Source organism: Mastomys coucha, unplaced genomic scaffold (assembly GCF_008632895.1).
Source record: "Mastomys coucha isolate ucsf_1 unplaced genomic scaffold, UCSF_Mcou_1 pScaffold22, whole genome shotgun sequence".
Lineage (NCBI taxonomy): Eukaryota > Metazoa > Chordata > Mammalia > Rodentia > Muridae > Mastomys > Mastomys coucha.
In genome coordinates, this window is record NW_022196905.1 from 166,307,715 (window position 1) to 166,333,994 (window position 26,280).

Here is a 26,280-nt window from a genome sequence, read left to right on the forward strand (position 1 = left end):
AAAAAAAAAAAAAAAAAGAACCATAATTTGTAAAAGATAAATGTATATGAATAGATATGTGTGTATGTGAGACAGAGAGAGACAGAGAGAGAGAGAGAGAGAGAGAGAGAGAGAGAGAGAGAAGAGATGCTTCAATTTTGGTAAAGATAAAGCTGTTTATCACGAGAATAAATCTATACGACTTTGTACTATGTGAAAGGAGCCAGGTATAGAGGTAAAAACTGTCATCTTGCTTCTATGTAAAATCAAAAAATATCAAAATCATAGAAGCACAGTATGAAATGGTGGTTTTTAGAGACAGGGGTAAGGGGAGAAAGAGAAGATGTCAGTCAAGAGGTTCAAAGTTTGATTTGTATAAAATCAAACTTTGTATCTGCCTAAAATACCTAAAATAAATGTGGTTAATTTACACAATGGAATATTAATCAGTTATTAAAAACCAAGACATCACGAATTTTGCAGGCAAATGGATGGAACTAGAATATAACATCCTGAGTGAGGTAACCCAGAACCAAAAGGACAGGCATGGTATGTACTCACTGATAAGTGGATATTAGCCAAAAAGGGCAGAATACCCACAATACACTCCCATAGACCCTAAGAAGTTAAAAAAGAAAGAAGGCCCAAGTGAGGGTGCTTTAATCCCACTTATAATGGGAAACAAAATAATCATGGAAGACAGAGGGAAGGAGGGACCTGGGTGGGAGAGGGGAGGGGGAAGGGAACCAGGGTCAGGTATGGGAGGAGAGAGGAGAGAAGCCAGAAGGCCAGGAAAATGAATGAAAATATGTGGTTGCCAGGGATGGGGGCATGGGGAGGAACTCTAGAAAGTCCCAGATACCTTGGGTATGAGATGCTCCCAGGAATCAATGGGGGTGATCTTAGTTGAAATGCCCAAGAGTGGGGAGATGGGAGAGACCTAAAGAGACCACCTCCAGTAGGTAGACAGTTATCCCTCAGAATTGTTTCTGTCTAAGAGAAATACAAGGACAAAAATGTAGCAGAGACCGAAGGAATTGCCAGCCAGTGACTAACCCAACTTAGGATCTATCCCATGGATGGGCACCAAACACTGACACTATTACTGATGCTATGATGTGCTTGCAAACAGTATCTTAAAATGGCTTCCTCTGAGAGGCTCTACCAGCAGCTCACTGAGACAGATGCAGATACTTACAGCCAATCTTTGGACTGAAGTCAGGGACCACTATGGAAGAGTTAGGGAAAGGACTAAAGGAGCTGAAGGGGATTGCAACTCCATAGAAAGGAATAACAGTGTCAACTAACCCAGACCCCTGGGACATCCCAGAGACTAAGCCACTAATCAAAGAGCATACACAGGCTAGTCCTAGGCCTCCAGCATATGTGCAGCAGAGGACTTCCCTGTCTGGCCTCAGTGGGAAAGGATGCTCCTGTTCCTGTAGAAACTTGAGGCTCCAGGGAAGGGGGTGGTGGGAGTGTTCCCTTCCAGAGGCAAAAAGTGGGGGAGGGGGAGGGGGTGGGATGAGGAGCTCCAGGAGGGGGGCCACCAGGGGAGGCAAAAAAAAAATAAAGCCTGTAATGATCAAAATAAATAAATTTAAAGTATAGCAGTATGACAATTGGAAACAATATTCTCTTTTACATTTGAAATTCTCTAAGAGCTTAGATCTTAAGATTTTATTTAATGCTAAAGGAGAAAACAGTACTATGGGATATTATAGATACTTTAATTAGCTTAGTATGTCAAATATCTAAGCATATATACACATATCAAACTATCAAGACACACATACCCAAAGGCAATTTGTATTTGCCATTTTTATCTTAGCAAAAATCCTTTTTAAAACTATGTAAATATTAAGGAAAAATATGAAAAATATGAAATCTACATAGTGACTACTGTTGTTCTGGCAATGTGAAAAGAAATACTAAGAGTCACTGATTTAGAGGTAACAAAAATTTTACCTGATCCATATGTTGTCTCACACCTTCTGTCCAGGTCGGGACAGTCTCCATTATAGCAGATATTCCCTTCTCCGCAGCTATACCCATTAGATACAGTTACATCAGATGGACACTGTCCTGAGCTCCCATTGCACACTTCAGCAATGTCACAGTGTTCATTCTTTAAGGACCTACATTCATGACCTTCTGGTAAAAACTAACAAAAACATTATATATAACAATGTTGTGTTCACAAATATTTCAAAACAGTACTAATTATTTGTTCTTTTATTCCTTAGTGTTTTCTTAATCTCTTAGTATATAAGTTACTGTGATATTCATTTAAAAATAAATTGAATGTATGAAAACAAGAGATAACACATAGATGTATAAGAAATAGTATAACAGAATGTGAAGTGGGGTCATGAGCATGCCTCGGTGGGTACTGTGCTTGTTATAAAGCAGAGGGCCTATGTTCAAGTTTCCAGAGCTCACATAACAACTGAGCATAGCAGTGCATACCAATAATTGCAGTGTGGGTGCCAGGAGCATCAGACAAGATTCTGAGGTTCATGCACCAGCTGGTCTAGCTGAAATAGCAAGCTTCAAGTTGAGAAAGAAACACAGATCAAAGAAGGGAGCTCAAAAAAAAAAAATAGGGAAAAACCATACCAGTGCCAACCTCAAGCTTTACATATGCCCATATAAGCCAGTGTAGGCACACACACACACACACACACACACACACACATATACACACACTGACATTTTGTGCTTTCATTCAAGGGAGCAAGGACTACAGTTAGCTTTCTGAATTACTCGTATAGAGTGAAAATATTTTAATTAGGTCAACTTCAAAAAAAATCAACACTTATACCATAGTTTACAGTTGTGGAATTCTTATCAACTCTAAGACAAATTAAAACAAGTACCTGAGAAAAGTGTGGGGAACAGAAAACTGACAACTACACAAGCAATGAAAGCATAAGAAGGTTTGAAAAGGGAATCCAAGCAGAACCTTTCTGCTACATTAGAGTATTTCATAAGAGAGAATTCTAAAGGCTTACAGAAAGAATCCTACAGGATCATCTAGCTCATACTTCTTGGTCATTACTTTCATTGGACACTTTAAAGTAATTACAGAAGATGAACTTGAATTTCTAGGGATGTTATGAATTTCTAGGGAAAAAATGTAACTATTAATTGAGAACATTGGCAAAGACAGCATGAGTGGCAGGTGGCTCAGCTGTGGCATTCTCCTATGAGACACTTGCTACAAAACACAGACCTGGAAAGGTAACCAACCAGGTCAGCAATCAACATGGGATCTTCCAGTAATGATATCACCTATTACTAAGAAGTGTACACTTCAATTTTTAAAAATATATATAATCCTATTTGGAAAATGTTAGCTGGACCAGATGGTAGACTCTGAAATCACAGGTTCTTGGGACAGTACAGCAAGAAGATTATAAATTAAAGGACAACCAGGGATACAGATTGAGCTCAAGTACAGCTTAGGTCAAGCAGAGAAAATCTGTCACACAGAAAAAAAGGGTTAGGGGGAAACAGCTTCAAGTTAACAAAAACAGTGTTATTAGACAGACTGTGACATTGCAGAAACTTTCGCAAAATACTAAATCGAATCCTCAATTTATCATCTTTCTTCACTTTAAAAGTAATTTTTTTCACATAAAACTGTAGTCATAAGTCAATCTACTCCATGTATAACTTACTAGGTGCTTATGCAATGTTACTCAACTTAAATCTTACCTGACAGTCTTTGCAGCATGTTGATGTGAGAGACTGACTGTCACAAGCACTTCCTGCTTTCAGAACACATCTTCGAGGCTCACAACAGCTATTGGACCCACACTGCTGCAAAGGAAAACATGGGGCGGGAACAAAAAAAAAAACTTGATAGAGCTACAGAATGGAGGAAAGTATTAGCAACAGTAGCATTGTGCAGACAACAATATCCATTAGCACTCACAGTGCTTTACCAGGGGCTAGTAGAGTGGCTGATAGTCTACTTCTCTCCCAATCCAATTAGAAGCCATAGAAAAACAGGAAAGAAGTTCTTCCTGGAGTTGTATACAACAGGGAAAGAACCACAAATCACTTCAGAAGAAAAATCAAAGAAATTAATCCAGAGCTTGGAAGGTCTTTTCCTGAGCAGACCATGATAATCTTGATTAGCTAGGATGGTTAGAGTTAGGGTTAGGGTTAGGGCAACAAGCTAGTTGCCCCTAACCTACTGCCATCTGCAAATCTATAAGGCTAGTTCCAGACCCAGAGAAGGCAAACCCCCATTGTATACGAGTCACCCTTCCCAGGTATCTTCCCTTTCCTGTTCTACCACACCCCCATCTCCTCTATTTCTCCCTTGCATATGGCCACAGGCCTAAGTCCAGTTGGTTTGCCTTTGAACCTGACTTGTTCAAAAGATACCTTTGAATGGTGAGACACTCCTTCCCTCTTCCACTGTTCTGTCTCCCCATTTGTAATGATTTGTATATGCTTGGCCCAGGGAGTGGCACTATTAGGAGGTGCAGCCTTCTTGGAGTAGGTGTGGCCTTGTTGGAGTAGGTGTGGCCTTGTGGGTGTGGTCTTTAAAACCCCCATCCTAGCTCCTATGTGATGTAGGACATACACACCACAGCATTAGCATAGTTAAAACACTAAATATCTAGCTCTCTGGAAGCCAATCTCCCCCTATTTGCCTTCAGAACAAGATGTAGAACTCCCAGCAATTCCTATAGGATATCTGACTGGATGCTGTCATGTTCCTGCCTTCATAATGGACTGAACCTATAAATCTGTAAGCCAGCCCCAATTAAATGTTGTCCTTTAAGAGTTGCCTTGGTCATGACGTCTGCTCACAGCAGTAAATCCTGAGACACTGTTGGTATCTGAGTCTCTTTCCAAACCCTTGGCTTCAGAGCAAATTTTGCCTGTTCCAGGTGGACAGCTGTCTACTAGCTTGATCCGGTCTAGACTGGTCTAGGTCGTGCAGGTCTGGACTGGACCAATCTAAGGGAAAACTGATTATCATATCAGATAAACAGCCAAAGAAAGAAGTCCACATGCCCAGGTCAAAGTACCAAATGACAGCAACAGAAATGACCAAACAACAGCAACAGAAATGACCAAGACAGCAACAGAAATGACCAAGACAGCAACAGAAATGACCGAGACAGCATGTCCCCAACACACCAACTAGTCCTTAGAACTAGTATCTGTAAGAACTAGCCAGATAAACCCTAGGGTGCAGAAATTAAAAGAGCAATCATATATTTCATAAAATAATTCAAGGGATGTAAAGTAGGCATAAACAGTCAGTCAATGAACTCCAAGAGGATAACAAGAAACCTTTGAGTGAAGAAAATACAAATACATAGCTGAATGAAATTAAGGCAATTCGGAATTTGAATACTGAATTCAATATAAAGAGAAACACTGAAAAGAAGAACATATGCTAGAAAAAAAGATGAATTGGAAATTTTAATATACTAATTAGAAAACTCAAGAAACAATCTTACAAGTAGAATGATTGAAGCAGAATACAGAAAGATAATCAGGACTCAAAGTTGAAGATCTAGACAAAATGATGACTATGAAAAGGTTAGATAAACACAGGAAAGGAGCATGCAGTAACTGTGGGACCATATGAAAAGATCAAACCTTCCAAATAAACGCTTGGATGAGAAAGAAGAATCCCTGGTTAATGGAATGGACCAGATCATTAACAAAATCATAGGAGGAAAAGATGCCTCAAACTAAAGAAAGATATACCCATATTGTTAGCATCCAAAGCCTATGGCAATGCATGGGCGGGTCTCACAGACCTGTTGCCAGGGCAACAGCCGCCATGTTCCCAGAATCCATTGGGCTCACCTCTCACCTTTACCTGTAGCTACCATGTCAGAACCCATAGATATATATATATATATATATATATATATATATATATATATATATATATATATATCTATGGGTTCTGACATATATATATATATGTATATGTATATATATACATATATACATACATACATACATATATGGGGAACATTCCTCTATCTCTCTCTCTCTCCCTTCTCTGTTCCTGCTGTAGCCCCCTCTCTCCCTCTCAATTAAACCTCTTACACATGGAACTGTTTGGGCCTAGTGTGTGGTATGCTCTGACGTGACCTGCCATTCTAACACATCATTTGGTGCCAAACTCCGGGAATTGGCGGTTCTGTCAGCAGCTGCTGCACTGCCCTGCAGCAGGAACAGGCAGAGATCACGATCACATGGATTTGTCACGGCACTGGCAACTGCGGCTGCTGTGAGTCTGCAAGTTCCCCGCCCCCTCAGCTGGTGGCTACGAGAATCTCAGGCTTTCACCACGGAAGCTGCTGCTGCTGAAGACTCCGCGACCAAGTTGCAGCCGAGCCGGAGCTACCCCATGCACTGCGGGAGATATAAACTTCTACCAAGTGAGCTGTGCCCTGCCTGGTCTATCATGTGGTGCTAGCTTCTGCTCAGGCCCACACCTACCCATTCAGTTTCACGTTTTCCATTTACCAGTCTGCTATAATTCTTGCACAGACACCAGCATATTAATTGGTTGGATCAGTCAAGGGGAGGACCTCCAGCTTCCCAGATACAGCCTGGCCAGCCTTCTCTGGGAACCACGAGGTTTACAGTCATGCCTCCCAGTTGACGTACATCTTAGGACTTCTGCCATTGGTTGCCCCTCCCTAGAAAGTAAGTCTCGTCCCCCAATTTTTCCAGGCTCTTGCAGCCGAAAACTCCTTGGATCCAGGGTGTGTTGCTTTCCACAGCAGACCCAGGGTCTGCTGGGTAGCCACTAGGGGGTTCTCATGACGACTTGAACCACTAGCATTTGCTGATAACTTCTTGGTTTTTGGACTGTTCTCAGGACGCTGGTACGAATAGTCCAACTACCCGCCAATGGGTGTCAGAATGTCTTCAACCGTACCTCCAGGCACCCCACTGGGATTTCTCCTGGAAAATCTCAAATCTTTGAAGCTAACGCCTGACTTGAACGCATCAAAATTAATATATCTCTGCAATAAGGTCTGGATTAATATCAACTAGAAGGGAGTTCAAAATGGCCACTTAATGGCACCCTAGATCCAACTATTTTAAGGGATCTTAATACATACTGCCAGTGAACTGGTATATGGAAGGAGGTTCCCTATGTCCAAGCATTTATCTCTGTTCCAATCCCTCCTTGTGCTCTTCTTGTTCCCCAACCCAACTTCTCTTAGCCATGAAATCTACACAACCTCTGCTAGATGATGCTACAATGCTAGATCCAGCTAATGAACCACCCCCTTTTCACCGCAGACCCATCTCCATGCTGCTGAAAACCCAAACTGCTGGCTCAGTTTCTCTTCCTCACCAGGATGCCCCAGAGCCTGCTATCTCTACCTCTCCAGACCCCTCCCCTTCTTCTGTGCCAGCTGTGGGCTGCTCCAAATGCCCCACATTGTCAGCTACCTTCACTCCTCCTGTCACCCGCTCTAAGGCTACAGCCAAACCTCTAAGTCCTTCCTCCCCAGAGACACCTGACCCATCAATGATCCTACCTCTAAGAGAAGTTGCTGGAGTAGATGGTCTTGTCAGAGTACATGTTCCCTTCTTGCTTAGTGAACTTTCCCAAATAGAAAACAGGCTACTCTTCCAAGTTTATTAAAGAGTTCCAGTATATCACTCAATCTTACAGCTTGACTTTCCATGATGTTCATATGACCCTTACTAACAACTTACTTCCTGAGGAATGCAGACGAGTCTGGGAAGAGGCAAGAATGCATGCAGATGGAATTCACCAAACAGATGGCACATACCTAATCGGTTCTGAGACAGTGCCGGACCAGGATCCCCGGTGGAATTACAATTCTGTGGTATTTTAGCCAGGGACAGGTTCATTACATGCCTTCTGGTCAGTCTTAGAAAAACAGCCTTAAAGCCAGTAAATTTTGAAAAACTCCAAGAGGTTGTCTAGGACAAGCAGGAGAATCCATCTCAATTTTTAGAACACCTTACAAAGTCTTTATTACAGCATACCAATCTGGACCCTGAAAATGTAGAAGGTAAACAACTTCTGATGACCTACTTCTTTTCCCAGAGCTACCCTGACATAAGAGCTAAACTTAAAAAACTGGAGAGGGGACCCTAACTCCACAGGCAGAAATCTTAGCGCTAGCCTTCAAAGTGTACCATGGGAGAGATGATAAAGTCGGCAAACAAAAATACCATATACTGGCAAAGACTGTCCGACCAGCCCCAACCACTACCCTGGACTCATGGTCTCCTAAGACTCAGAGACCATCAGGTACCTGCTACAAATGTGGTAAACAAAGTCATTGGGCAAAAGCCTGCCCTAACTTCCACAAGCCAAGAGGGCCATGCCCTAGGTGCCATCAAGAGGGACATTGGGCTGTTAATTGCCCTCATGTTACGCAGAACAAAGGGACATCACTCCCAGATAACCCTCCAACTGATCTGCTAGGCTTGGCTATGGTCGACTGAGGAGGCCCAAGCTCCCCTGACCCGACCACTGCCATCACTAGCAGGGAGCCCCGGGTAGATATCATGGTATGTGGGTGGTCCATCTCCTTCCTCTTGGACACTGGAGCCACTTACTTGGTCCTGACAGAGTTTTGAGGACTCACTTCTCCTTCTCATTTTCCTATTGTCGGGGTAAGAAGACAAACTTACTTCCCTCTCCAGACCCCACCACTTAGTTGCATTTTTAGGGGTATACCTCTCACCCATTCCTTTTTGGTAGTGCCAACATGTCCTGTCCCCTTATTGGGAAGGAATCTTCTAGCTAGGCTGGGAACCTCTATTTCCTTTGCTCCCCACATTCACCTAAACCCAGGCTCGCCAGCAGTTCCTCTGCTCCTTCTCCTAGCAAGGCAACCTACTAACACTACCATGTTATTTCCTTTACCAGCTTCTCAGGTAGATCCCCGAGTCTGGGACGTCCAGAACCCCTCTGTTGCTAAACACCATTCTCCTGTTATCATCTAATTACTGGACTCTACCAGGTACATAACCCAAGCTCAATACCCTTTCTCTCTCTCCAGGGCCTCAGGGGACTTAAGCCTATTATTTCTGACCTCTTAAGAAAAAACTCCTTTGCTCCACTTCTTCCCCCTTTAACACTCCTATACTAGCAGTTAAGAAGCCTAATGGTAACTATCGCTTGGTTCAAGATCTCAGGCGCATTAATTCTGCAGTAGTTCCTCTCCATCCTGTTGTGGCTAATCCTTACACACTTCTTTCCACTATCCCCTAGGGGACTTCTCATTTCTCAGTCTTAGATCTCAAGGATGCATTTTTCTCTATCCCTCTAGATGCCCAGTCACAAAACATATTTGCCTTTACCTGGACAGATCCTGACACCCACTTTTCTACCCAACTTACTTGGACTGTTCTACCTCAGGGATTCCGGGATAGCCCACATCTATTTGGTCAAGCCCTGGCTTCTGACTTACTCTCCTTGTCTCTCCCTAAATCTAAGATTCTACTTTATGTAGATGGTATACTTCTCTGTAGCCCCTCTCTAGCCAAGCTGACACCTCTACTCTTCTAAACTTCCTCTCCAGTCGAGGCTACAGGGTCTCACCTTCTAAAGTCCAACTGTCCACCCCTCAGGTCACCTATTTGGGACTAACAATTACCCCAACCCACAAGGTTATTACCTTAGATAGAAAGAATCAAACAGTCTCTAACTGTTCCTTCTACAAAGGAAGAGATTTTATCATTCCTAGGAATAGCTAGCTTTTTACGTTTGTGGGTTCCTTCCTTTTCCCTCCTTTCTTGTCCCCTATATGAAGCAGCGTTAGGCCCCACCCACGAGCCTCTTCTCAAACCTATTACCAAGCCCTTTCAGAGGCTTCAACAGGCTCTCCTTAAGGCCACAGCTTTACATCTCTCTGACCTGACTCATCCTTTTTCCCTCTACGTAACTGAAAAAGAGGGGTTTGCCCTTGGAGTCTTAGGTCATCAACTGGGACCCTCTTTTGCACCTGTAGCTTACTTATCAAAAAAACTAGCTCTAACCATCCAGGCATGGGCACCTTGTATCCGTACTTAGCAGCTGCTGAACTCCTTATTAGAGAGTCAAAAAAACTAACCTTTGGGTCGCCCATAGCTGTCTTCTCTTCTCATAACCTGTCACAGCTCCTAACTTATAAAGGCTTACAGACTCTACCTCCCTCTAGGGTTCTTTCCCTTCAGGTAGTTCTAATAGAGGATTCTACACTCACCTTCCAATTATGCCCACCTCTTAATATTTCCAATCATCTTCCTTGACCCAATACTGACCACTCCCTATCTCACTCCTGCACTGGAACTTTAGAGGAACTATTACTTCATCCTTCACATATACAAGAGGGCACACTGCCTCAAGCCATCTATACCTGGTATACAGATGGCAGCTCCTTTTTACATGAAGGGGCTAGAAAAGCTGGTTATGCCATAGTGTCAGACACCAAGGTGGTAGAGGCACAGGCCCTTCCTACTCACACCACCAATCAATAGGCTGAATTCATAGCCCTTGCCCGTGCATTTCAACTGGCACAGGGAAAATCCCTCAACATCTACATGGATTCCAAATATGCTTTTCATATCCTTCTGTCTCAAGTCGCTATCTGGAAGGAGCACGCATTACTTTCCATTAAAGGAGGATCCGTAACTAATGCAAACCAAATTATAGCCATGCTAAAGGTCTCCCATCTTCCCACAGCCAGTGGGATTCTCCACTGTAGATCACACCAGACAGACGACTCTATTGTCTCCAAGGGAAACAACTAAGCTGAAGAGGCAGCTAGAGCTGTGGCCCTTAGAGGCCTAGACTTGTCTCATCCTCCCCAGGACATTCTTACACTGCAACCTACATCTCCATCTTCTTCACCCCCTGACACCCACCAAACTCTGTCCTACCTTCACCAACTCTTTCATCCTAACAGCCAAGCATTGTCTTCTTTTGTTAAGACCCACCTATAGCCTACTCCTGAGGACTTAAGCTTCTTAAAATCTATCACTGCTTCTTGCAAAATCTGTCAGAAGTCTGACCCCAACTCAAGATACTGTAGCACCCCTTTTCCTACCAATCAGGCTAGAGGTTCCCTTCCTGAAACTGACTGGCAATTTGACTTTACCCACATGCCCACTGTCAGGCATGCCAAGTACCTCCTGGCCTTGGTGGACACCTTCTCGGGGTGGGTAGAGGCATTTCCCACTACTAACAAAAGGGATCAAACAGTCTCAGATCTCCTTCTCCAAGAGATTATCCCCCAGTTTGGTATCCCAGCCTCTCTCCAATCAGACAATGGTCCTGAATTTACTTCCCAAGTCTCTTAAATCCTATCTAAGGCTCTAGACATCCCCTGGCATTTTCACATTCCTTACTACCCTCAATCTTCTGGTAAGGTAGAAAGAGCTAATCACTCTTTAAAAACCACTCTTGTTAAGCTGTCACTGGAACTTCACCTTGATTGGGTTAAATTCCTACCTCTGGCTCTTTTCAGTTTACGTGCTCTCCCAAAGCGTCCTTTCCTCATCTCTCCCTTTGAACTCATGTATGGATGTCCAGTCCTAACTCCTGGTCTTTCACCTAAATGCTCTCCCCTCCCAGACCATCTACTTACCCCATTACTTTGCCACCTCCATTCTCTCCTATGGAACTTTGCTGACCACCATCTACCTCAGCCATACACTGTCTCCTGTCCACTTATCTATCAACATTGGAGACCAAGTCCTTCTATCCCCTCCAGGTCACTGGCCCTCACTTCTCTCTCTCTCAAATGGCAGGACCCTTTTAAAGTAATTCTTGTGACTCCTACAGCTGCTAACACGAGGGACTCTCTCATTGGGTCCATCTGTCACACCTCAAACCTTTCATTCCTCCACCTAAAAATGACTCTTCCTCATACACATCAATCTTAACAGACCATGCTTTGTTAAGCTCCAGAGGACAATGAGACAGGCCATCTTGTCCCCAATCCCAGAAAATGAGACTCCACTCCAGCAGCTGAGCTTGGCCTCACTGGATTAGACATGGGTTTCTCATCCTCCCCCTGCTGTTCATTTCTATCCAGGGTAGCCTTTATATCTGGAGATTTGAGGTTCAAGAAACCCCCACAGATAACAAACAGTCTTTCCAAATAGGGTCAGGAAACTGCTCCATAGCCAAATGCCAGGAACCAATCCAAATTGCTATCATCCCAGTATCTGTTATCCCATCTAAATATTATGATCTTTATACTCGGTTTCTCTTTGACCAGACAAAAGATTATTGTAGAAAATGGCCAGACGAATATGGGGGTTGCCCATATTGGTCTTGTCAAATACATATGCTAGGATCACAGATCAATCATTTCTTCTATCAACACTGCAAGACACTCTTTTTCTACATACAAGACCCATGGGATTCCAGGTGGGAGACAAGAGTTGTTGATAAGCTCTATCATAAAAATCAGCCTGGGGCCCTAGTAAGTACCATCCATATCCAGAGAAAATATGTCTCAATTGTCTAACCCCTGGATATCGGAAAAGCAGAGGAGATAATCAAACACTCCTCTGAGGTCCTTACCTCTTTGACATCACCCCTCATAAATGGCACTAACTTGTCATTTCGCCTTTTACTTCAGACCTTGGCCTCGGCATACCAACTCCTTAATGTCACCAGACCTGGATGCTTTAAGGATGGCTAGTTATGTGTACCCCCTGGAACTAACTTATAATTGTCACTTACAGCATCTTTGGTGATACTGTCAAGTAACATTACCTCACCCTTTGTCAGCTGCCCTGGCTCCAGTATCACCATGACTCCATACCTTACCTCTGTCCCTCTCTTTGGCGTGGCAACCTGTTTTAAGGCCTCTGGGACTCATTCAGTGGGAATGCTGAGCTCCCTAGACTGCAATAGAACCATAACCCTTGATATATCATCTCTATCACAATGCCCTACAATCCAAAACACGTCAATTCTTTGTGGCACTCAGGCATATCATCGCCTACCTGCTAGCTGGTCAGGAGTTTGCACATTAGTACTTCTTTTCCCTGAACTGGGAGTAATCCAGAGAAATGAGCCCCTGCCAATCCCAGTTGTAGATATGATAGCTGCCCAGCATAAGAGGGCAGTCCAAGTTGTGCCACTCTTGGTTGCTACAAGAATAGCCATAGGCGTTGGTACTGGAGTTGCAGGGATAACGACTTCCATGACCCAATATAATACATTCACTTCCCAGTTTCAAAGTGATTTTCAAAAAATGTCTAAAACTGTGCTTACTATCCAGAAACAGATCGACTCCTTGGCAGCCGTGGTGCTTCAGAACAGACGGGGACTAGATGTCCTGACAGCTAAAGAAGGTGGTCTTTGTCTGTTCCTCCAAGAAGAATGCCGCTTCTACATCAACCAGTCCGGGATAATAAGAAATAAAATCCAGGAGCTACAGTCAGACATAAAAAATTTCAGGGACCATGAGACTTCCAGTTCTGGGATTTTTGAAAACCCCATATGGAAGTGGATACTCCCATTTGTAACTCCTTTCCTAGTCATCTTCCTGGTTAACACTCCCTGCCTCATTAATTTACTCCCTGCCTCATTAATCTTATTTCTACATTTCTTCAATGACAAATACAAACAATTTCTAACCAAATTATTTATCAGCTCTTGTTACAGGATTACCAGCAGCTTCCCACAGATGAGCCACTATCCACAGAGGAACCTGATGCAAATGTTTACCAAGTGGATCCCAATGGTGAAAGCCAGCTACCCCCCATTGACAATGCCCCTAGACATCAGGAAGTAGCTTAAGAGACACGACGCCCTTGTTCCCTTTTCACCATCGGCTTCCCTTTCCCCTTTTCTTTCCTTCTTTTTATAATATCAAAAAGGGAGGTATATTAGCATCCAAAGCCTGTGGCAATCCATGGGCGGGACATGGGCAACAGCCGCCATGTCCCCAGAATCCATTGGGCTCACCTCCCACCTTTACCTGGGGCCACTAAGAACCCATTTATATATATGAGTAACATTCCTCCATCTCTCTCTCTCTCTCCCTTCTCTCTTCCTGCTACTGCCCCCTCTCTCCCTCTCAATTAAACCTCTTACACGTGGAGCTGTTTGGGCCTAGTGTGTGGTATGTTCTGATGCGACCCGCCATTCTAACACATCACATATAGATATAAGAAGTACACAGAACCTCAACTAGGTAAGACCAGAAACACACACGGACATATACACATCACAGCATAGCATTGTTAAAACACTAAGTATTTAGAACAAAGTAAAACTATTGAAAGCTGTAAGGGAAAAGAAAACACAAGTCACATATAATGGAAAACCCATCAGAATATTTCTCAATGAAAGCTGAAAGCCAAGAGAGTTTAGAACAATGTGTTATAAATTCTAAAAGATCATGACTGACAACCTAGGCTACTGTACCTAGAGAAAGCACCTTTAATCCAAGAGCTAAATAAAGTCAACCATAGGTCAAGAGGTGGAGCAAGTGACCAGCTGATAGGGAGTGAACATAAGTGAACAAAAAGGAGGGTCTTTGAGTTGCAGGGCATTTAAGGCAGCCTAGGGAAGGAGAAAAAGGTTTGTCCCCACTCCACCCCTCCTCCAGGACATCAGTGGAGTAGGAAGGCCAGCTGGGTGCTTTCTCTGCCTCTCTGAGCTAGCAGGCTTTCACCACATTATCTGGCTCCTGAGTCTTCATTTGGAAAATTGAACATTTTGAATTTAGTTTTTTAAAACAGAAAGACAAAAACCATGTGATCATCTCATTAGATGAAGACAGGCCTTTGACAAAATCCAATGTCCCTTCATGCATGGAAAGACTAGGGGTAAAACTGGAATAAAAGACATTTTTAACAGTGTGTAGTCAAACTGGATGGCTGCCTGTAGAAGAATGCAAATAGATCCATACTTATCACCTTGCACAAAACTTAACTCCAAATGGATCAAAGACCTCAACATAAAGCCAGGTAGACTGAACCTGACAGAAGAGAAAGCGAGTAATGGTCTTGAACTAAGGGAAAAGACTTTCTGAGTAGGACTCAGAGAGAATGGGTGAGAACAATAGCTAATAAATAGGGCTTCATGACACTGAAAAGCTTCTGTATGACAAAGAATAGCATCATTTGGACAAAGTGGCAGTTAACAGAATGAGAAAAATTAACAACTACACACCCAATAAAATGCTAATATCTATATAAAGAACTCCAAAAAAACTAGATACTAAAAAAACACAGAACCCAATTTAATTCAAAAAGGCTTTCAAAAGATGAGAAACAATTAAAGAAATGTTCAACATCTTTAGTCATCAGGAAAATACAAATCAAAACTACTTTGCGATTTCATCTTACACCAATCAGAATGGCCAAGATCAATAAAACAGATGACAGCTCATGATGGCAAGGATGTGGGATTGGGGGAACACTCATCTAGTGCTGGGGCAGGGGTTGCAAACAAACAACCACTGTAGAAATCAGTGTGGCAGTCTCTCAGGAAACTGGGAATGTATTTACTTCAAGATCCAGCAATACTACTTCTTGCACATACCCAAAGGACTCTACATCATACTACAGAGACATCTGCTCGATGATGTTCATTGATGCTCTATACTTAATAACTAGAAAATATAAACAGTCTATATATCCATCAACAGATGAATATATATCAGGAAATATGGTACATTTACACAGTAGAATGTTACTGTTAAAAAAATAATAAAATCATGAAATACACAGATAAGTGCATGTAACTGGAAAAAAATCTTGAGTGACATAACGCAGCTCAGAATGATTAATATCATGCCTTCTCTCATATGCAGATGTTAGTTTTTAAGCCTTTGATAAGCAGGACGCCCTCTGAATAACCACAGAGGTTGGTTATTCAGAGTAAGGAACAATGCAGGGAGGGAATGATCACCCAAGTAAAGAGAAATAGAATATACAGTTACAGAGAAACAGGGAGAATGGAACACAAGGATTAACCGGAGAAGGGGCTGCAAGAGCAAGGTAAGGGATGTTATATAGGGAAGGCTTAGCGAACCCTAGGGGCCACTTAGTGGACCGTATAAGAACCTACTACAATAGAAGCTTCTTAAAATATATACATATATTTAAAATTTTTAAAAGGAATCTCAAAATAATGGAAGAGACAAAGCTCTAACTAAACATCTCTTGCTACCAAATGAAACCTCCAGTCCCAGGAATGGGTTACATCTTATCAAATTATTAGCCCAGGGAGCCCCGGAAAAGCCCCCAACAGACTCCAGTTGTTGCCATGGCTATTGGTTGTTCTCCACAAACTTGATGGCAAGGCCCTATTGCTGAAGAGAACACTTCATATCTCATTGAACACAGAGAAATTGATCTGGTGCCTACCTAGAGCCTTTATTCCTACTAACTGGTGCTCATGGTACTGGAAGGTACTCTGCACACTAACCCTAGGAGAAAAGTTCACACTCACCCTGCTACAAAACCCTTTGACCAACAATGATGACCAGCCTGCATGGTCACTGCACACGGATACAACAGTGGCACATATGTTGCAGGAGTAACCACCCATCAATTGGATTTAAGAGATGGAATCCGGACGGCGCCCGTGGGCTCACATGAGGTAGCTGGCGGCATCCGGCCGCACAGGCGTGGTCAAGATGTCGTACGTGCTTCAACATCTGCACAATGGCTGGCAGGTAGACCAGGCCATCCTTTCGGAGGAGGACCGCGTGGTCGTCATTCGCTTTGGACATGACTGGGACCCCACTTGCACGAAGATGGACAAGGTTCTGTACAGCATCGCCGAAAAGAAATGGAAGCTAGTGGGAGACCTTCCTCAGCTTGTATGAGTCTGTCTGGACATCCCAGCTGTTTTAAAGCAAATGGTGCTGGTGTCCCACTTGTGCTCTGTGGCATCCTCTCTGGTTGTGAGGAGTCTGACAGGCCTATCTGCTGCCAATATGAACATCCGTATGGCTCGGCCAGATGACCTGATGAACATGCAGCACTGTAACCTGCTCTGCCTGCCCGAGAACTACCAGATGAAGTACTACTTCTACCATGGCCTCTCTTGGCCCCAGTTCTCCTATATCGTTGAGGATGAGGATGGGAAGATTGTGGGCTATGTCTTGGCCAAATTGGAAGAGGACCCTGATGATGTCCCTCACGGACATATCACCTCACTGGCTGTGAAACGCTCCCACTGGCGCCTTGGCCTGGCCCAGAAGCTGATGGACCAGGCCTCTCGGGCCATGATTGAGAACTTCAGCGCTAAGTATGTATCCCTGCATGTGAGGAAGAGCAACCGAGCAGCCTTGCACCTTTATTCCAACACCCTGAACTTCCAAGTTAGTGAGGCAGAGCCCAAGTACTATACAGACGGAGAGGACGCTTATGCTATGAAGCGAGACCTCTCACAGATGGCCGGAGGAGCTGAGACAGCAGCTTGGTGCTGAAGAAAGGCAAATACGTGCTTCTGGGTTCCAAGGAAAACCCATTTCCTGGTTCTGAAGAGGCCTGTCAGCAGGAGAACCTGGCCAGAGGTGACAGTGGCAATGATGGCAAAGATACCACTGGTGTCCAAGATGCAGACCTTAGGGTCCGCCTCCTAGATCCTGCCTGAGCACTGCAGATCTCTGTATTTTAGCCACATTGTCCTTGGGAACCTTGCTCTGCAGTCCCTGCTCTGGGCTCATCTCCCATTGACCTGAATGGGTCTCCTTTCAAAGCTTAGCAGCAACCTTCTGCAGAACCTGTGCGATCCTGGAGGCATACCTGGACGCAGAACCTGCTGTGCAGGAGTCAGGGAAGCCCGAGGCCTGCTGTGCAGCCCTTTCTTGGCTTCTTTGTGCTGCCGTCAGGTTCTGTTCAGTATGTTCTGACTGTGTGTATCCTGCAGGTTTCTGTCTAGAATACCAAACGGGACATGGGGACAGCTTGAGAAGATCCCCAGCTTTCAGCCTTTGCCATTATTTATCTGATTTTTTTTTCTTGGAGTAGGCAAAATCATCAAGTTAGTCCTCATGCCTTCTGTCCCTGTTGGGGGAAGTTCCCTACTCTTGCTTTGGGTGGAAACTGCCCGTGCCCTGCCCTCAATCCCTCCCTCTTTTTGAAGAAGAATGTTTCCTTTCCTGTGGGAGAAGGTGATAGGTGTTGGACTAATACGCAAGCAGAATTTGTAGATCTAAGGAAAGAACACTCGGAAATTAAATTGCAATCTCTAACCTGAAAAAATAAAACTATAAAAAAAGTTTAAGAGAGAGAGATAGAGATAGAGAGAGAGAGAGAGAGAGAGAGAGAGAGAGAGAGAGATATGGAATCCATGCCTGAAGCTAATCAGGTAGCCAAGAATTTGAGACTAGATAGACCATGGATCTAGTGACAAACCATATACTGTCAGAGGAACATAGCAATATAATGACTCCGAAGTTTTCTCCTGAAGTAGATGAGAACAAACACAGAGAGCCACAACCGGACAAAGTGTGGAGAGTATGAGACCGTGGACTACTCAGTCCTAAGTGAGATGTCTCCATCAAATCCTTCTCCTCAGTTCTCAGGGAGAAATGCCAAAGAGTGGGCGGAAAGACTGTAAGAGCCAGAGGTAATAATACCAAAACCCAGTAACTTCCACACCACCACACTGACACACACACATTAACTCACAAAGGCCTATGACAGCATGCACAGGGAGAAGTCCACACAGGCTCCCATCCCCAACCAAGAAGCTATTGGCAATTAACAACCACTTGCAAAGGAAAAATTAGTTTCCTCAAGGGAGTCTCGTGGTATATGCAAACCACTAAAGGGCAAGATCTGAGTTTGGCAGTAAATGGTGAGCAGGAAGTGATTTCAGGTGTATTTCTGGAAATGTTTTTACCTTGTATTGCTTTCTCTGGGCCTTTTTTTTTTTAAACTTTTTTGCTTGTGTATTACAGTTTTGATTTCTGAGCTTTAATGAGTGTGTGTGTGTGTGCGTGTGCGTGCGTGTGCTTCTCATGCTCTTTTTAGTTTCTTTTTGTTTGTTTGTTTATTTTGTTTTAACCTTGTTTGTCCATTAATTTGCCTGGGTTTTTTTGTTTGTTTTGGTTTTTTTGGTTTTGGTTTTGGTTTTGGTTTTTTTCAAGACAGGGTTTTTTTCTCTGTGTAGCCCTGGCTGTCCTGGAACTCACTCTGTAGACCAGGCTGACCTCAAACTCAGAAATCCGCCTGCCTCTGCCTCCCAAGTGTGGGGATTAAAGGCGTACGCCAGCCAAGTGACAATGGGAGCCATCAGGCAGTAGCTGGGATTTGAACCAGGGTCCTTTGGATCCACAGTCAGTTATCTTGCCCACTTAGCCATGGCTCCAGCATGCCTGTTTTCTTAAGATGGAGAGGAAGAAGGCATGGATTTGGAAGGGTAGGGAGGATATAGGAGTTGAGAGAAAGAGGAAACGTAAACAGACTATATTGTGTAAAAATAACTATTTTCAGTCACAGATAAAATAAAAGTAATTAACACTTAAAAAAGTCAGTAGCCTTCTTATATACAAATGGCAGGCATACTGAGAAAGAAATCAGGGAAACTGTGCCTTTCAGGTTAGTCTAGAAAAATAAAAAGCAAAAGTAGTGGCACACGCCATTAATCCCAGCACTTGGAAGGCAGAGGCAGGCAGATTTCTGAGTTCGAGGCCAGCCTGGTCTACAGAGTGAGTTCCAAGACAGCCAGAACTACACAGAGAAACCCTGTCTCAAAACACAACAACAACAACAAAAATACTTTGGGAATATTCAACCAAGCAAATGAAGGACTTACATAATAATAACTTTAAGACATCGAAGAAAGAAATTTTAAAAGATACCAGAAGAAAGACAACTCTTTCTCATATAGGATTTATATTGTTTAAATGGCCATCCTAATCAAAAGCAATCTATAGATTTAATACAATCCCTTAAAATTCTTTACAGAAATTGAAAAAACTGAAACTTCACACACAGAGACATACACACACAAACACACACAAACACAGAGGGAAGAAAAGGATAACTAAACAGTCCTGAGTAACTGGAGAACTCCTGGAGATATCTCAGACTTAAAAAAAAAAAAAAAAAAAAAAAAAACACATGCCATTGGTATAGAAACAGACTTATTGATGGTGGAATGTACTGAAGACCCAGACACATGTCAAAACACCTATAGACCTACAAGCCTTGAGAAAGAAGTAAAAAATACATAGTAGAGAAAAGGCATCATCTTCAGCAAATGGTGGTGGCCAGACAAGACAGCTGCATTTAGAAGAATTCATATCATTCCTAGAACAAAACTCAACTCCAAGTGCATTAGTGACATCAACATAAGACCAGACACCCTGAATATGATAGAAGAGAAAATGAGGAATAGATTTGAACTCGTAACAGAAAAGAATTTTCTCAACAGAAGAACACTGATAGCACAGGTGTCATGACCAATGGTCAATAAGAAGAACACTGATAACACAGGTGTCATGACCAGTGGTTAACAAGAAGAACACTGACAGCAAAGGCATCATGACCTATGGTCAATAAGTGGGACCTCAAGAAGCCAAAAGATTCTGTACATCAGATACAAGATCCAGATATCCCATTCTTGGGCATATACCCAAAGAATTCCACATCCTACTAAAGAGAGACTTGCTGGTCCATGTTCACTGATGCTCCATTCACAGTAGCCAGAAATCAGAAGCAGCCTAGATGATCAGCTAATGAATGGGCATAAAAATGTGACACATTTACACAATAACATATTATTCAGCTGTTAAGAAAAAATAGAATTCTGTGGTTTGCTAGTAAATAGTTGAGAGCTAGAAACAATCATCCTGAGTGAGGTGATCTAGACCCAAAAGGCAAATATTTCATATTTTCTCTTATATGAGGATGTTAACTTTTAATATTTAGATATGTGTTCTTCCATTAGAACAACCATAAAGGTTAGGTACCTCTTAAGGGACCAGGGTATAAGGCTGGATCTCCCAAGGAAGGGGAAACAGAATAGTGGTATGGGGTGATAAAGGGGAAACTGGAACAGGGAGTATTAAATAGGGAAGGGTGGAAACTAAGAGTAAAGGAGCAAATATGAAGAGGAACAAATAACATCATGGGGCTTTGAAAAACCATATGGAAGCCTACTACTCTAGAAGCTTGTGTGTGTGTGTGTGTGTGTGTGTGTGTGTGTGTGTGTGTGTGTGTGTGTGTGTGTGTGTATGTGTGTATGTGTGTATGTGTGTATGTGTGTGTATGTGTGTATGTGTGTATGTGTGTGTATGTGTGTGTGTATGTGTGTATGTGTGTGTATGTGTGTGTGTATGTGTGTGTATGTGTATGTGTGTATGTGTGTATGTGTGTATGTGTGTGTATGTGTGTATGTGTGTATGTGTGTGTATGTGTGTATGTGTGTGTATGTGTATGTATGTGTGTGTATGTGTGTGTATGTGTGTGTGTGTGTGTGTGTGTGTGTATGTGTGTGTGTGCGCGCGCGCATGCACGCATGAGTGTGAAAGGAATTTAAATGGAGTCACCACAAAATGGGGGAGCTAATGCCTCAACTAGGCATCTTATGCCACTAAGTAAACCCACCATTACTAGGGATGAGTTACATTTTATTGAGTCATTGACCAAAGTGGTCCCATAGAGTTCTCCAAATATCTCAGGCAATTCCAAGGCTTTGCTCTCTACAATCTAATGGTAAGGCCCTATGGCGGAAGGTAATACTTAACTTACAACACTGAATGTGGATAAACTGAGCTTGTACTCAAGAAGCAGCTTCATCCCTATGACAAGCCTTCACAGTGCTGGAAAGTACTCTGCAAGCTATTATGGGACAAAGGTGACCATCAATTACAAACCTTGTGACCTACAGCAGCAACCTATCTGCCTGCCAGATAATAATGGCACAAATGTTAGGAAAATTAACCACCCACTTTTTAAATTAGATTTATGGTCCACTCTATGAGATGGAGCCCAGACAGCTGAGATGAAATAGGTCATGGACCCCAGAGGAACATCTACTGTGATGATCCTGCTTAAGACGCTTAGCAATAAAGTGACTTCTCATGACAGCTTTACACCCATAAACCAGCGCCTCAGCACTCATCGGTGGCTGGCGATTAACAGACAGACCCACAACTGGACAGTGTGCAGAGAGTAAGAGACCTTGACATGTCCAGCCCTAAAAGGGATTTTTATATCAAGCCCTCTTCTCAAGGCACGGGGAGCTGTGCAGAAGAGAAGGCGGAAAGATTATAAGACTCTGAGGTGGTCGATGACTCCATCAAAACAGACATAACAAAGCTGATATGTGTATGGACTCTGAGAGATTGTGTCAGCATGCACAAGACCTGCACAACGCACCAGTTCATTAGACAAAATCCCAGCATTGAGTAGAAGCAGACACAAAGTCTCACCCTTACCAAGAAGCTATTTGCAGTTGATATGTCCCAGAAAGGGAAAACACAGTTTTCTCTTATTGAGTAGTACTGGATATATCAAACACTCCAGGAAAGCCCCACACCCAAGTCATCACCCTATGGACTCTATGGCTTTTCGTTTTCTTTCGGTACTTTTTGTCTTATTTGTTTGTTTGATTTGGTTTTCCCTTTTTGCGTGGTAAGAGAACACAAAATTGAGTGAGTAGGAGAGAGTGGGAAGGATCTGAGATATAAAAAGGATAGAATACAATGAAAATTTGTATTAAAAAAATAACCAGATGGGCTGGAGAAATGGCTCAGCAGTTAAGAACATGGGCTGCTCTTCTGAATGTCATGAGTTCAATTCCCAGCAACCACATGGTGGCTCACAACCATCTGTAATTAGATCTAGTGGCCTCTTTTGGTGCGTCTGAAGGCAGTGACAGTGTACTCATATATACATAAAATAAATAAATCTTTAAAAAAAATTAACCAGAAAGAGCACAAATAAATGGTTTAATGATGCAATTTAAACTTTGAGGAGAGAAAAAACAAACACAAAGCCAGTAGATGATAAGAAATAATAAAAACCAGAGCAGAATTTAATGGAGCAAAAACAAAGAAAACAACACAAAGGAATTGATGACTCTAAGATCTGCCTTCTTGATAAACAAGATTGACAGATACTTGGCCCAACTAGATGAAAGATTAGCAAATTAGCATTATCAGAAATGAACAGGGAAATACTACAAAGAAATTCACAATGTTGTAAGAAATACTTTAAAAGCTGTACTCTGAAGCTGGAAAACCTAAAAGTAGTGGATTAATTTCCACATTCATCCAAAACACCAAAGTTATCCCAAGAGATTATAACAAATGAAGAAATTAAAACACTTATAAAAAGTCTCCCAAGTTTATAAAAAAAAAAAAAAGCTGAGCTGCAGATGGGGTCACAGCAGAATCCAACCAAACTTTCAAAGATCTGCAATCAATACTTCTTAAATTATTTTTAAAAACCATATAGAAACATAAGGAGCTCCTTCAAGCTCATTTCAGTGTTAGTTTAATATCACGGGCAGGTAAAGACATACACAAAAACCAAAAATGAAATAAATCAAAAGACATATCAATATCCCTGGTGAGCATTGATGTAAAAATACTAGCCAGCCTGGAACAGGCACTTGCCAAGGTCATCCACTATGGTCAGAAATTCAGGGATGGTTCAACATATGTAAGTCAATAAGTATAATCAATCATATGAATGGGCTCAGTAAATGGAGAAACAGACTTTGATAAAAAATTAACCCAACCTGTTTTCATGATAGAAGTCCTAGAGAGTGTAGGACTGGGGGGACCTTCCTTCAACAGAAAGGCTCCATGTGACAAACCAACAGCCACCGTCATCCTAAATGGAGGAAAGCTTGAAGCAGTCCCAGGGAAGTCAGGAATGAGATGAAGCTGTCCACTATCCCGGCTCCCCTGCAGTACAGTGTTTGACGCATTGCCTGAAGTAGTAAGTCCATAACATGGATTCATAGGGATACAGATAGGAAGAGAAGTTAGAATAGCCCTGATAGGAGATCAGAGAAGTCTACCAGAAGGCTTTTAGAATCAAGCAACAATTTCAGCAAAGTGGAAGGACGCAAATACCAGCTTTCAAACTCAGCAGCCTTTCTCTACAGCAGTAGCAAACTCCTCAGAAAGAGGCATTTCAAACTCAGCAGCCTTTCTATACAGCGATAGCAAGCTCCTCACAAAGAGGCGTTTCAAATAGTCTCAAAGTCAGTAAAAGACTTTTGAATAAACGTAGCCAAGCAATGGAAAGATCTCTGAAGTGAAAACTTTCAAATCTCTGAGGAAAGGTACTTAGGAAGACAGAAAACAGAATGATTCTCCCATGTTCGTTTATCTATATAATTAATATTATGAATTTGACCATCTTCCAAAAACAACTATATCCAATGGGATCCCAATCAAAATATCCCCAAAGCTCAACATCATTCCATAATAAAAAAAAAATTTGAAATATAAATAAATAAAATATCCAATTTTTAAACAAATCAATGAAAAATTAAATATAGAGTACAAACACAAAATTCAGTACATTTTTAGTACGTTTAACTTTTTGGCATTGTATACAGTCACTATATAGATTGCTATGCTATGTAAGGAAGTTCTCACAGAAGTACATGTTGTACAGTTATCATATTCCCCCCATAGCCCTCCTCCCCTCCCCCTCCCCCTCTTTTTCTTCACTCTCCCTCTCCCCTATTAGTCCCCTTTATCTCCCAGATTAACTTTTTCTTTGATGAAATATATGCATACATGGTTATGCACTTATATAGAATCTAAGAACCACATAGGAGTGAAAATGTGTTATATTTGTCTTTTTGAGACTAGCTTAATTCACCTAATATGATAATCTCCATTTTCTGCAAATGATAAAACTCCATTCACTGCCTTTTTCATGTGCAAGTTGACAGATACCTGTAGAAGGACTCACAAAAGCAACCCATACACACAACACTACAAACAAGTACACAGGAATAAATCTAATAAAAAACGTTGAGTAAGGCACCAAAGGTGGGGGTTGGGGGGTATCTTATTTTCAAATACTGGGAAAACTGACATCAGTAAAATGCTCACACGGACCAAACTGGTGGAAAGCGTCAACAACATCCCTACCAAATTAACAACGACATTCTTTAGAGAAATGGGGTGAAAATCGGAAATATTGGTAGCATCCCAGAAGACCATAAAGACCAACAAGAGGAAGGGAACCAGAAAGCACCACCCTGCCTGAGTACCAAATACACTAACAAGTTATAACACCAAACACTATGGCACTCACAGAGAGAGCAGTGGGAGCATTGGGCAAACAGAGGGGCAGGGACACACTCCCATGTCACAGAGAGGGCAGGGACACGCTCCTGTGTCACAGTCAGTTGTTTTGTAGGAGGGAGAAAGTATGCTGCAGGAGTCCCTATACAAAATAAAGGTGAAATCCACCATGGCATGCCACAATGTGGAAAAAAATCTCAGAAATGCTACACAGAAGAAAAGAGTCGGGGGAGGAGGGAGGGAGGGAGATGTAAAAGAGGCAGGTGCTATGCCAACCAGCTCTGCTGAGGTGAACTGGTCTGAAGGGCCCATTATCTTAGTCTGACTGGAGATGAACACAAACAGGGAAACCCAAGAAAGGCAAGAGAAGGATCAAGCATGGTCGTCAGATTCTGCATTTGATGCTTGCCACGCTCACGATTCTGTCTGTGTGATTGGTACCTTTTATTATGTGATTTTAAAACTGAGTTAAGAAGAGATCAACAAGCGTGAAGGAAGAGGACTTACTTGTTCTGTAAGACAGTAGCAATCTTTGTTATGGGATATGCAAACCAGCAGCAATTCATGCCTATGTATATGAAAAGCCCTGCTATGTCCATATGGTGATTTAGGAGATGTGTGCTATTACTAGATACTGCACTGCCCGGAAGCTCTGCACTCTGGACTCTCAGCATTCACACACAAATGATCAAAGTTACAGTATAGGATAGGTCCCCTCCCCAGACTACTGATGCCATGAGAAAGCTACATCATAAAAATTATGTACAGGGCTGATGGCGGATTGAACTCAAACATACAGTTATGAAATTGGCAGAGTTGAAAGACTCAGTGCGTTTCTGCGTTTCACTTAAATGGTACCCTCAGTCCTCTGTGCCAATCCATCTGCTGTGGAACACATTCTGAAGTTGCTCAAACCCCTCAGGTGGTAAAACCTAAATAATATTTTAGGGAGCACAGTGGGGAGCATTGTGCACACCAGTGCTCTTAAAGCTTGCATCATTCATAGCAGTGCCCTGCATAATGCTCAGCACACTTAGAACACACAACACAATTTAGAAAT

At 42.5% G+C, this 26,280-nt stretch overlaps 1 protein-coding gene, 1 long non-coding RNA gene and 2 pseudogenes across 7 annotated transcripts in view; 3 read left to right on the top strand and 1 right to left on the bottom strand.

Moving 5' to 3' along the window:
* The window catches only part of LOC116069040 (disintegrin and metalloproteinase domain-containing protein 32-like), a 127,026-nt gene that overhangs the window by 47,130 nt on the left and 53,616 nt on the right, over positions 1 to 26,280 (bottom strand). For all 5 annotated transcript variants that reach the window (XM_031339329.1, XM_031339327.1, XM_031339330.1 and 2 more), the window contains 2 exons: positions 3,700 to 3,804; positions 1,948 to 2,143 (listed from right to left, as the gene is read on the bottom strand). In XM_031339329.1, coding sequence (XP_031195189.1) covers positions 1,948 to 2,143; positions 3,700 to 3,804 — 301 coding nt within the window. The remainder of the gene's footprint in view (positions 1 to 1,947; positions 2,144 to 3,699; positions 3,805 to 26,280) is intronic.
* Positions 16,620 to 16,909, top strand: LOC116069044 (annotated as a pseudogene). Its single transcript, XR_004109812.1, has one exon. The product of XR_004109812.1 is annotated as a thioredoxin-like protein 4A pseudogene (transcript).
* On the top strand, positions 16,914 to 17,573 carry LOC116069045 (annotated as a pseudogene).
* Positions 18,632 to 26,280, top strand: part of LOC116069046 — a 10,192-nt gene continuing 2,543 nt past the window's right edge. Inside the window, exon 1 of the long non-coding RNA XR_004109813.1 lies at positions 18,632 to 18,793. This is a non-coding gene — a long non-coding RNA (uncharacterized LOC116069046). The remainder of the gene's footprint in view (positions 18,794 to 26,280) is intronic.